The 14,033-nt window shown below is 38.9% G+C and overlaps 1 protein-coding gene across 1 annotated transcript in view; it reads right to left on the bottom strand.

The window, feature by feature from the left end:
• Positions 1–14,033, bottom strand: part of LOC310947763 (neural-cadherin) — a gene marked incomplete at both ends in the record, with an annotated part of 416,747 nt that overhangs the window by 198,202 nt on the left and 204,512 nt on the right. Inside the window, 5 exons of the mRNA XM_083914685.1 lie at positions 2,766–2,933; positions 4,333–4,505; positions 6,080–6,250; positions 7,788–7,956; positions 12,026–12,198. Of these exons, the coding sequence (XP_083770811.1) occupies positions 2,766–2,933; positions 4,333–4,505; positions 6,080–6,250; positions 7,788–7,956; positions 12,026–12,198 (854 nt within the window). The remainder of the gene's footprint in view (positions 1–2,765; positions 2,934–4,332; positions 4,506–6,079; positions 6,251–7,787; positions 7,957–12,025; positions 12,199–14,033) is intronic.

The following is a 14,033-nucleotide window of genomic DNA, read 5'->3' on the forward strand; positions in this document are numbered from 1 at the left end:
TCATCTATAGTGTATTTCACGGCAGGGGCTGAATACGGCACAACACCGTTTCATGTCACAGTCCATCATTTACATACACAGCCTTATCCGTTCTTACATTTTCAACATTAACAACCAAAGTCATGCTCTCATATCCCAGCAGAAATTGTGTGTTGCGCTGCGTTTTTTTTTGCAAATGGGAGTTTTTTATACAACATATAAAACAGCCACAGCCACTACGTTTAAACTTACGCACGGACCCGAGCAGTAATGTCCTCCCGCACCGTCTCCCTCTCTTTAGCTGCTGCAGCGGTGTTTGTTACACTTTCGGTGTAAACCTGCTCAAACTCTCCGTATGAGCGCATTAATATTTACAGTTCCAGTTGTAGCATAGCGCTCCGCTTCCCTGTTGCTATGGTGACTCGTCGAATCAGGGCTCCATTGATGCTGTCTTTTTTTACTTGTGGTGCACGCGCTTAACTCCAGGTCAAACTACTCTGAGTTGATCAACCTAACGCAAATCTGCTGATCTGGAACTGAAAACTCAGAGTTTCCTATCTCAGAGTAGATTAACTCAGAGTTCAGAGTTTTTTGAACCTGCTTTGTGAAACGGACCCCTGCTCTGTGTCATCACATAGGGATGGGAATTGTTTTTATTGACGCAAATCCATTATCAATTCTGTTTATTGGTCTATTAGATTCCCTTATTGATTTATGATCAGTTTTCTGTGTGAAAAAAACCCCCATCAAAACATCTATGGGGCGCTCCTGTAATTAAAACAGGAAATGTATCCTTGGTAACGGACGTTCTGTTCGGCATTGATACATTGATAATAGGACTTGACAGGTAATTACAGTTCCAATTTGATTCTGGTTCTCAAGTGCAATCGGTTCTCAATTTCCATCCATATCAGCGTGGGTAGCACACAGAGATGAGCGGTGCATAGCAGGCCAAAAGCCTCCCTGAAATAGTACCAGCCACATTGTTTTGGAAGTAAAAACATTGGATTAAACCCCATTCTATGAATATAGGTGTTTTTTTCCACAACCAAATGCACATAATTTCATATATCTTTTGTTATTGCTCTGTTAGCTGCTGGGACCAGTCAACCCACAAACAGTGAAGTACAGTTTTATATGGCCATTGTGGCTACCTAGTGGGCAAAAGTCTAATTTGATAGCTCTCTCTTTTTTATTATTTTTACATATATTAGGCATATATTAACAATTACTGCAGGGACACAGTAGTGAATGAAACTGTGAAATGTATTTTGCATTTCACCGGGACTTTAAAAACGGACAGTAATTTACATTCAACACAAATTTAGCTTGTTACCAATTTCAAGAACTGGAAATAAATGCTTCAGTGGAAGTGTGCATTCTAAATAGTGGGAAATGATCTGCCCAATGGAAAAAACAAGTGTTTCATAGCCTATAATAATGATCACTAAAATATTAAGGCAGCAAGTCTCAAACTGTTAGACAACAACCCACTGAAATCCTGTGGGATCAAGGGGAAACACATTCTGCTCTTCATTCTGCATTCACCATAAACTAATTAAGGGGAAGCCATTCACAGCTGATGCCATATACACCCCAATTAAAATCCAAAATGCCATCTCGGACGTGATGCAGCTTGCCTATGGGTGACCTAGCTGTATGCCTTCAACCTGCGAAGGATAGCAGTTCCAATAATGAGACACCCTATCAGGGATGCAGAACTGGCAAACATGCCTGACTGTATGTGCTGATTTGGGCCATAAAAACCTCAAATTTTCAAGATAGAGCTATTACAACCCGCTGAGAGACATTGCTTCTTTGCATAACATCCAAATCAACAGCGAACTGCCATCTAGATTAATACACTGTACTAGAGGGTCCACGCTCTTTCTGTTTCTCCTCACAAACACATGAACATGTTTTCACACACGCACACACACACACACACACACATGCACACGCACACGCACACGCACATGCACACACACACACACACACAATATATATATATATACAGTATATATATAATACTCTCCTCTGTCTTTTCATTTACATCTTATGGTTTAAAATATTCCTCAGCAACTTTAATGGCCTTAATTGCTTTCAAGAGCCCCTTATTAAATACTGAAATACTGTTGAAAATATGTTGAAAAGGAAATGCCTGTGATAAATCAAAATAAACTTATAATGAAGCCTATCAGTAGAATGAAGTGTGTGTGAATGCCTATATTTGTTTTTTGGTTCCTAAACTTGTAGCTCCCCTGATACGCCACACATTTTATGTGTATATTACATCCGTAAATACAATACATACATTACACATTCACACTGTTTTGTTGCTTACTTTTGAGTAATTAATTTCAATTTGATCCAAAATCACACCATATACATTTTAATGTTTTTTAAATGATGGTGAGAGTAATAATGTAAAAGTTATCATTCCCTCCAATATTTTGAACTATATTACAATTGAAGTATTCAAGATTCGAAATCAAATGCACTTAATCACTCAAAACACTGTTACTAGAAAATATGTTTAACACTATTGCCTTTTTTGTGTCATTTAAAGTACTTTGCGTTAAGTGATTATGACGAAGGAGGGGGAAACACTCCGCTCTATTCTGCCATCACTGCCCCCTTGTTTGAATGATGCTATAAAAACCCCTGGCCTATTGTTTTCATGTTAAAATGTACAAATATTTAATATTTGTTAGAAATGCACCCATGTGTGTTTTTGCATCTGCTTTCTACGTGTGCCAACTACCACAACCCCCTCCCCATTGTACCACAATAGGTGTGTCTCGGACAGTGTTTTCCGGTATGACCACACTGTAGCTGTCTTTGTCCCACTGTGGAGGCTGGTTCTTCACGTTGGTGATGGTGACAGCCAGCTCCACTGAACTGCTCCTGTTCCCTCCGTCTGTAGCTACAATTTCCCTGGTGATGTAGGTCCTCTGTGGAAAAATATAGAGGAGAGAAATCACTTGTTATGTTGTTGCACGTTAGTGTGGCACAGTTATAATTAAAGCTTCCTTAAAGACTGATAAACATTGTGAATCTAGATCATACAGATTTCAGAAAGCAATTACACTTATGTGCAGGCACAAACAGACTGTAGGCTACATTTGGGTAAAAACAAACATACTTAATTAATAGAACTGTATTGACTAAAGTGCATGGCCCACTGTGAAGCAGCAGTGTTTTGTAAACCTTATAAAAGCAATTAGGTTTAGCCACTGCAATCAGGGAAATCTGTTTTAGAAACTAAAGAAAAGAGGCTGTACTCCCAGTGTGACTCTATTGGCATATGTTCGAGAAAAAAAACCTATGATGACAGAAGTTCACTTTTTTCCCCAATTTTGTCCATGGCCATCTGCTTTATGCTTCATGCGGTGAAGGTTCTTTACACATTCTTCCACTTTAAAGGTGTTTCAAATTCATGATTGAAATAAGTGCTTTTTATATAGTTGGCATTTCTCATGTCCTGAAATCCACTTTCAATATATTTTTGTAGTTATACAGTTTTAAAATTCAAGGTTTGCTCTTTGCAATTAACACAACTGAGATTGTCACATTGGCAAAGGCTGAAATAAGCACATAGGCAGTGCCTGCTTGTGCATTATACTTTATACAGTTGTACTCATTAGTGGAAAAGTTTTGTATTGTCAAACATGGAAATGTTCGACTGAACCACTCTCTCAAGCAAAAAGAAAATGGCATGGTGCCATGTGTTGGTGCAAGATGCAAGGTGCTGAGGATACATAAATCCATTCCTTTTGGCACCACAAGATGGTGAGTTGTTGCTTTTCAGGGCTTAATCATTGTGGCACTCATCTGAGGCACAGACTTGTTTCATGCACAATACGTGGCAATTTCCTCTATTTTTTTTTTTGTTGAGAGTGAAGCAAGGGGTTAGAGGTAGTGAGCTGAGGAAAATATAAGCAATGTTATTTCTCCTGATGCAAAAGAAAAGGCAGTGAGAATATTATCATATATTAAGGCTGCCATTCTTTTACTGGCCACCTGACTGCCCCCTCACTGACAGCAATAAAGTGCTTGAATATGGTTGCTTTTCCGTCCATGTGCTAGTAGAAGTAGCAGGTTGTTTTAGTTTCAATGAACACCAGGACTTCTTGAGTCGAATCACAGGATTACAAATTTCCTTTTAGTGTTTTGTTCGATTTGGAGTGGCCCCATCAGAATGACTAGCCCTATGTTCCATAAAGATGCAAGAATATATAGTGTATATGTATAGTTGCTACAATGGAAAAAACAGACAGATTTCAGACAGAAATTGTACAATGTAAGCCTTTTAGATAGCAAGCATAAACTATCCTAAAAGCGTATTTGTACCTGAGAAATGGGCTGGTTGACATACACCCAGCCTGTCAGAGGGTTGACCCTGAGGTACTCTGGCTGTTCCGTGGACATTGAGTATGTTATGGCTGCATTGGTGCCAAAGTCATCGTCATGAGCGGCCACCCGCAAGAAACTAGTCCCGATCATTGTATCCTCGCGAAGGAAGTCTATTGGGAGAAAGGATGTGTGATTTATGCCTCAGCTCCTTTATTTACTTCAGAAAATACAAGCAAATGGAGAAAAACATTTTTAATTTTGATAGTGGGTTTCAGATTTAGAAAAACTAATTAAAAAACACATTCATCAATTCGACAGCAAATACGCCGCATAAAAAAAATCCTGTACCTTTGAGGTTATTCTGGAAAATATTCTGGACAGTATTTGTCATTGTTTTGGATTGTTGCAATGATAATTAACATATTTTTGCATGAAGAAAGCATATTTGTCCACTCCCATGAAGATAAGAGTACTAAAGACTTGAAAAGATATCCCTTTAAGGTACATTTAGAACAGATTAAAAAAAGTTAACATGGACAATCATCAATTGATCGTGATTAAATATTTTTAATCGATTGATATCTCTAGAAAATACATAAACAAACAACAATTAAAGATAATTTAACTTCTTGTTGTTAGCTTATTTTCATATTCACCAGTATTTGTTTTCAAAAATATAATATATTAGTTCAGATATTTTGAAGTGCGGTTGTTTGAGGTACTCATCCATTAAATCAAATCAGCTTTAGACCCTTTCATACATCTAAAAATGCAGCCCAAAGTGCTTTACATTTAAATAAAATAAAACAAACCCCTTGACATCCCCATTCCTTTAATCGTGTAACACACACACACACACACACTACACCCATAAGTATGCCCCCCAAGAAAAAAATGAAGTATGGCTGTATGGCTTAGCACTGATAAAACGAGTGAGGAAACACCATCCATCCACCATCCACGGTCAGTGTATACCTACGGTAGATGATGGTTAGCACGCTGCCAGTTTGGAGAAGCAGACAAAGATTAAGCAAGTTATGGGTATGTTGTTCATGGGGTACGCAGCAAAACATATTTTAACCATCTAAAAAAGCTCCTCCTAAAAAAAATAATCAATATGAGTTTAAGTGTACACTATGTTTACAATATTTCTAACACTTTACTTTGCAGTCAGACAGGTTTGTTTTTTTGTGGTACTGTGTGACAACCCTGCTACTGGTGGGCCGCTGCCCTGCATGTTTTAGGTTTCACCCTGCTCCAACACACCTGATTCTAATGATCTGCTTGTTATCAATCAACTCAAGCTTGTCAGGGGATTAACAATCATTAAAATCAGGTGTGTTAGAGTAGGGAGAAGCCTAAAACATGCAGGGCAGCGGCCCTCCAGGAGCCGGGTTGGCTACCCCTGGTATAGAGGGATATAACTAAATAAGTCCCATTTAAGAAAGGGCTGTCTGACAGCAAGGCACACTTAAACAGATATTGATTTTCTTAGGTGGACCGGCTTTTAGATGTCTAAAATATGTTTCGCTGCTGCCCCCGTCCACAGGAGTACATTACTTAGCTTCTGTGTCTGGATTCCTGTCTGCTTCTCCAAACTGGGGACATGCCAACACCAGCTAATGTAGATAATATAATGACTATGCATAAGCATCTCATATAACCTCCCTATAAAACAGAGCTATCCGTTTAAGCTATGTCAGTCCCCATACCTCAGACTTAATTTATGCTAATATCTACTTACACTCATATCGGATGTTCTCAAACTTGGGACTGTTGTCGTTTTGATCCAGGATGAGGATGTTGAGCTGACAAATGCCAATCAGTGGGTCAGCTGCCTGGTCAGTGGCAGTTACTGTCACCGCATACTCCCGTTGGCGTTCACGATCGAATTTCCTGGCTGTCACAATTACTCCTGGAGACATAGAGATAACAAGATGATCAGACAGCTAAATCATTCCAAACACTGCTTGCTCTCTTGTCCCCAGAGCATTTGCAATTTAACACCAAAATGATTACTTCTGTTTGCCTTGAAGCTAAACTTTAAAGACAGTAAGAGCAGTCAAGAAGCAGAAGAGGAAGAGGATTGTGAATTTATGTATTTATTTAAAAAAATAGTTTAGACTTTTACAATATTTCCTGCTCCACTAGTAGTATTTATTTTTGGAGCATTTCACCAAACCCTCTGACATGACCAAGTCACTACATATAAACTTGTAAATACAACATGGGAAAGATGGCTGAATAATGCACAGGTTGTCTGCTACAGTTTTGTTTGATTTGATAGACATTTGGAAGCTTTGTATCATTTCTCATTAGTATTAAGTAGTTGTTGATTTCTTGTAAACCAACTTCAAAAATAGTATACTATCAGGATTAGTATATATTGTACACTCTATATAGTAGTGTGTAATATATTATTGGAACAGAACCTGTGTTTTAGACTTCCAGATTTATTTTATCTGACATCCAATAAAGTAAACCAATGAGAAGTATTTTTTTTCTTTCCTATGATTAAATACAGTGGACATATTTTGCTCAAGAGGGATGACAATGACTATGATGCATCGTAAGTAACAGACTTATTTATTGAAATAGCCCACTTGTAATTTTTGTGTAAAGCTTTGAAAAAAGTTACTATTGGTTTTCGAGTGTGTGTGTGAGTGTGTGTGTGTGTGTGTGTGTGTGTGTGTGTGTGTGTGTGTGTGTGTGTGTGTGTGTGTGTGTGTGTGTGTGTGTGTGTGTGTGTGTGTGTGTGTGTGTGTGTCTGTGTGTGTATATCAGCATGGTGTATATAGTTACTGACTTTGCTGAATAATAGAAGTAAAAAAAAAATTAGCTAGAAATGCTAGGAATATTCATAAAATAAAAATCCTTGCACTTCCAGAGGTCTACATTAACTTTTTTATTTTGTCAATGCTGCTTGATTAATGCATAATAGGCAGCACATTTCATGAAGATAAGAAAAAGAAAAACAAGCTTTCATGTGGCCAAGGCTGCTTGATTTTATTTATTTTTTACACCTAAAATAGTTTTTAAATCTGACAATATAATGACTTGGGCTGAAATATGCTCTAAAGACGTTTGAAGTGGACCAACATTCTGTAGAGTTTCTGGTTTGTAAAGGCTATTAAAAAATTATGCAATCTTTAGACATAGTGGCCTATTACCTTACATCTTCTGCATCCAAAATGACAATTACTGAACATTTCATTGTCTGGTATTAAAAAATGATCTACAAACTTGCAGACACACTTCATATCTTGTGGCACTGTATCACACATGATAAACAGGTTGAAGGTTGATTGCGCAGTGTAACATCTGTTTTTATTGTTTAGATGAAGATAAATTTATCTTGAAAGTAACTAAACCTCCAAACCATAAAAGTATGTGTACTCTTTGGTATGTGTCTGTTTGTGCAAGTGAAAGTGAGTAGGTGTGTGTCTGTGTACCGGTGTCTGGGTGTATACTGAATGCAGGCACAGTGGAGTCTTTGTGCATGAAGCAGTAAGTGACCCTGCCATTGGAACCCTCGTCAGCATCCACAGCGTGAACCTGAAGAACGAATGTCCCTGCTGGCTGGTTCTCCAGGACTGATGTGCTCTCTCGGTACTGCTGACACTGAGGAGAATGAGACAGCGGAGGTAGGAGGAAGAGGTGATCACAGCAGTGAAAGTATGGGGAAACTTAGAGCAACAATCCATTCTATTCAAACAGTTATCCAGAATATGTGGGAGGTGGAATGTTTTGTTTTTTTGATAGGACAGATTGAAGATTTTCTTACTGGGACAAAAAGTACAACATGGGCACAAAGTAATGAGAGAAGAAAGAAAGAAAGTAGGAAGCTTGGGTCCTGCACCATTTCCATCCATTAATTTTTGTTAGATTTGCTTGTCCTGTAGAAGGTAGATCGTGGTAGTGGGTTCAGGGGTCCTGAAGCCTATCACAGTATGTATTGGCAAAGGTGCTGAATAGCTGCTTGGCGTTGTGCTGATCTTTGGGCACCCACTTTGTTTAGTGCTGTCCAAAACTAGCAAGTTTTTTTTTACCATGGTCGATTTTCTTGAGAACATTCATTTATATTTTTGTGTGTTTTTGCAATCAAGGTCTTTTTTTAAATAACTTCGTTTCCCTGTTAACACCTAAGGGTTTGACAAAAACCTTGAACAATAAATTCTACTCTTTGTTCCTTTGCAAGGAAATTATCTGTGACCTTGTCGTACCAACTAGGCGTCTTTTCCAGGGACTTGACCAGTGTCCTCTCAATGGCCAGCAGAGCTAGGCTGCTTAAACGGCCTTGGCCCAGCTGGAGCTGCCGCGCCAGGCTACTGTGAAGTGTGATCGCCTGTGAGTGTGAGTGTGAGTGTGAGTGACGTTTTTAACAAAGACAAAGTCGTTAGGGATCGATAAAGTCGGATCAGTTCAGAACAACTGAATGAAAAACTTGGAAAATGCTCCGTTGGATGTTTATTCTCCAAGATCGCTGATTTGCCCCTTGAGCTTTCAATAAAAAAAGGATTCCGCCTCAAACAGCTCATCCAATCCCATCCCAATGAGCATCTAGTTTGGCTGCAGAGGAACAACCCGCTCTACACTTCCCCATTGAAGTCAGTAGAAGCTGAGCGTCCGACTCTGCAAAGCGCTGTGGAGCTGTGGGGATTTATGAGAAGGAAGTTGCTCCGGTTACCTGTGATAAGTAGCTGATTCTGAACAAATGATGAAGGCTTTCTAGCGCGTATTTAGTCAATGAAATGAACACACAGCAGTACATATTTCACCACTTTTTTTTTTTCTGGTGACATTTTAGGGGAAGCTGAGCTTCCCTTGCAGTCCCTGATTTTCACAAAAAAAAGGGTAAACCATGTTTACTGTCGCCACAGCCTGAAACAGTGAGTTGAACAGCAAATGGGATGTGAGATGACACTTATGTGATACAAAGTCACTTCAGAGGGACAGTGTAACTTACTTCTTGCAGCTCATAAACTGCCGTTTAACCACACACACACACACCAGAACTGGTAAGAGGATAACCTGGAAATCTATCACCGGCATTGTGTCCATCTCAAAATATACTGTTCTTTTAAGGGCAATGCTGTTCTGCAATACAAACATAGGGCATATTCTATTGAAGATGAAAAAGTAGCATCTGCTGTTCTGTATTTAAATGAGAGAAACCCTGGTTTTCTCAAGAGAAGAGTGATTATCAGAAAAGTCCAGCATTTGCATTCATTCAACATTTAGAAAAAACATTCAGCGTTAACCCTACCCTCTATTGAACACCACATGTAGTCTCTGAGTCATCAGGGATTAATGTGGTGCTTTCAGTTCTGAGTGAAATGCAAGGTATCTGCTCTGTGTTTGGGTTAACAAAGACTTTGTCAATCATTGAACTTATCAGAGGCTTTACCACCCTCATTTAAATACTGCCCGGGTTTCCCTCACTCTACCCCTCTTTTTCTCTTTGGCCTCATCTTTGTCAATCGTAGGAATGGAAAGGAATGCCTCTTCCCATTTATCAGGTCTCTTCTACCCTGTCCTTTATTTTTCAATCTTGCAACAATGCTTTACCTTTCTCCATCCCCTTCAAACTTTACATTTGTATTCAGAAGCTTTAATACTCTTTACCTCCAGTGCTTCACATTTTTCTTTATGCCCTAAACAGATAACAGAGGGACGTTGGTGGAGATGTGCAGATTTCAATGCAGGCAGTTACTCATCAAATTAATCAGAAGGGTCAAAGGGAGTCGTTTGTGCGACAAATGCTCAGTCAATGTGAGAAGACTGAACACAAGACTATAAACACAAGGAGATGCCATGATTGCAGTGCCTTGTCACCAATACTGTGATTTGCATGGACAGAATCTCTATGAACAGCAGAGCAACAGTGAGTGTCTGGTTTGGTGACCTCAGAATTGCATCCCTGCTTTTTGCAGATGATGTGCTTTTGCAGGCTTCATCAGACTTTGACCTTCAGCACACGCTGGGATGGTATGCAGTTGTGTAGCAGTTTGGATGACAGTCAGCATTTCCAAGTCTAACACTACGAAAGGCATGTCTTTTTTGTTCAGTGTCTTTGATGCAAATTAACCTAATAAACTAAACTATGATACTTTGCTGGAGTTTAAACATCTTTCAGGGTTTTGGTGGGAGGAAGGGAGGGAGGGATGGATAGGATCAGGTATGTATTTACTGTGTAAAAAGTGGTGAATTCAATACACATACCACAGCAGATTAGTTGGATGTTTTTGTTCATTATATTTTTTATTTTATATGTTGACGTAGTGTAGTGAGACATGAAGTTAGAGATGCACTATGTTTTCTGCCCTCCTTTCCCTACACAATGTGTTAACAATTTCAAACCCAAGTATTTGTTTGCTACTTCAAATAAAGAAGTGCATATGAATAAACCCATATGAGAGTGGGTCATAGGGGTATTGAAGGTTAATAAATGTAGTAAAAGTCTGTTTGTGTCAGTAATCTTATATTTATGCTACTGGGAAATGCAGGATCTGGCTATATCTAAGAGATCTACTTCCTGTATATCTACCTCTTCTCTGTGTATCCTTTGCTCCTTCTGGTCCACCGATCCAGCTCTGAATTCCAGAGTGGCTACAGTACACTATGAGATTGGGCATCAAAACAAGATAAAAGGGCCCTTCTGCTTCATTGTCTTGCAGCTTGCTGCAAGCAACAGAGGAAACACCAACTTATGTCGTATATCTTTATTATCATAGAAACCAACAGTCAGCCTCTTTTTTTCTGTTCCTAAACTGCCTTTCCTGTGTGTTTTTTTTTCTTAGTTTCCATTTTTGACCAAAGACATAAATGAACAGCTGTGTTTGTCCATTGTTTTCTCTTCTATCTATTGTCTTGTTTTATCTGCTTCATTTGTTCGTTTCTTTTTTCAGGGTCAGGGGTTTGCTTTTCCACTGCAATCAGTATCCTGCATGCAGAGACAAAATAATGAATCATACACTTGGAGTATGATGCCAGCAGGAAATTCCTGAGATAGACAACTGAGCATACAGAGCACATGAAACACTGTGGGCCAGGATTCTCTTAAATTTTCTTTCCCTCTCTTTTCTTCTCATCTTGTCACCCGTCCCCTTGTTTCTGCCTGCTAAGAGGTGAAGAAGAAAGGGAAACACTTGGCACTCACTTCCCCCCAGGAGAGAGTGAATGAGGTTTATTCAGCAAGCCAGCGCTCCTAATCTTGGCTTGTGATACCTCAGAGGGCTTGAAAAGTCACCTCATTTAAAATTGAAACATGGCTAGAAAAAAGGTGGAGGCATAGAGCTTCCAGAGTGGGTCAGGATTTCTCGCACATTCCTCAAAGCTTTAATTAAAACATCGAGATGATGTAGAAGAGAGAGACGAAAGTGCAGAAATGAGGGTCAAGTCTGCTAATCTCTCCTCCAGAGAGAAGAAATAGAGGCTAATAAATAGAAGACGTAGACTGGCAAAGAGAGAGATCGAGGAGCGATGGAGGAGAGTTACATAGTATAAATAGACAGAAAAGAGAACTAGTAAAGAAAATGATAGAGTGAGAGGTCACTGTGAAGGAGACCAGAATGAAGGGCAACAAATGGCATGGCAACCAGGAGAGAAGACACACTGTTTTAAACACAAGCAGATAATGAGCGAGACTAAATAAGGTTTAATGATGCAAGTGTGCCATTGCTTGCCTTACCTTCTCAAAGACAGGTTTGTTGTTATTCACATCGTCCACTCCCACTATGACCTGGGCTGTGGATGACAAAGCCTGAGGTCCGCCTGAGGAGTTGTCATCCGTTGCTGTAACATTGAGGACATACTCAACACCCTGGAGGTGAGGGGGCGGGCTGGAGCGCAGACGGATCAAACCTGCAACCAGGACAACAGTGGTTAACACATAGTCAGATATGTTATCAAGTTATTGATCGACTATCAGTACATACTCCTGTCCATATATTCAAGCTTGAGGTGAAAACAACTTTTCATTACAGTGTTCATAACGCTAACATGCTTCTTTTTCTGGAATTCGTTCTGGTGACAAAATTGCATATGCATTTGAAAACTCCAAAGATTATATAATTTAAGTTAACTGCAACTAGTAAAACTGATCTGACCATGTGATTACCAGCTATGGTATTGAAGTCATTACAGAGTATTTGTTTGTTTGATCTTTCATCACTTTTTCATCATAGTTCACTTCACCAAAATCTATTTTCTTTTATTTGGTTTTGACCAGGTAAGAACTAGAGTTTTAGTGGCCATGCAATCATATTCTGTGTTGATACAGTATGTCTAATTATCTTTATAACTAAGTCTGTAGTGTGCAAATGTTTTGCAAATATACCCCAGGCCGTATTTATACTATAAGCATTGAGGTGCAACAAAGTCCGTTTTAGCAGAAGCCTAATCCCCTCAGTCATCAATCAACAAAACAAAACCTCACAGATAAATGTATGTTTCCCATGTAACCCAAACTGTAAAACTGTATGTCTGTTTGTTTTTTCTGAAATGTTTATGTGCTGTGATTTTTATGTGCCACAAATGCCTGTCTGCCAGAAGAGCCTGGACTGTGAAAAATAATTTTCCTAAGGGGACAACTAATAAACAAACTAACTTACTAACTGAACCGTATGGTTCCTGTCTTTACTGTCAATCTATCTAATAAAAGGTGAAAATGCCCCAAAAAAGAACAACTTTAAAATAGTCTGTTTACTTACACAGTAAGTAATAACAAGATAGCAGTGATTACATCTCTGTCAGACTTCCATTCATGTATTTATGTACAAAAAGTTCAGACCCCATCCAGTCTAACTCTTGAACTTTGCAGATATTTGTAAAAAGTAAACCAGTGAGCTTACTTTAGCAACAGATTTGTGTGAAGGTTGAGTAAAATCCTTGGAAATTTAATGCAATCTTAAAACTAAACCGTACCATCTGACTGCATCACACTTTGGGTGACACCAATGGCACAGCCTTTACAATAATTGGTACAGCTCACGCCTCACATAGGCTAGGATAGGATAGAGAATCAAGGCTGAGATTACAGACAAAAAGGGGCTCTATCTTTCATGAAAACCAACTGCTTCAGTAAGAAGAAAAAAAGAACAAAAGAAATTAAGTGTTTCTGTTCTTCATTTGAAAACACACAACTAGTGGCTGTGATATTGAACAGAGGGAAAGGTGGGTAGAGCAGGTCAGTCATACTGCGTATTCTTGTTTTGTAATAAGACTGACACGCGGTCATCAAAGTTGATCAAATTTAAGAATGTAGTCACTTAATTTTAACGCTCATATTCATAGCCATAGTGCATTGTGTCTTTTTGTGCTTGTTTCAGTGCACGTTTACAGTATAGTGCTGAACACATAGAAAGGTTTTGAAAACAAATTGGACTATCATCATTACTGAATATTAAGAATAAAATATTTTTTTACATGAGAGACTCCTTTTCGTTTTCTAAAATAAACATTACTCTCCACTAATGACAGAAAATAACCCATGTAGGTAGCAAGAGAGGCCAAATCAATAGAAATCACTGTATTTAAACTGAAGTAGGGCTGCACCATATGGTAAAGGTTATTGTAATATAATTTTCCTGTGATATATATTTAGCAATATGCCGACATCCCTGTAGACCCCTAGCACACTGAGGGCCCACAGGGAGATAAACAAGAGGATCCTCCTATACCAATCAGCCATCCCTGAG

Source organism: Echiichthys vipera (genome assembly GCF_963691815.1).
Source record: "Echiichthys vipera genome assembly, chromosome: 1".
NCBI lineage: Eukaryota > Metazoa > Chordata > Actinopteri > Perciformes > Trachinidae > Echiichthys > Echiichthys vipera.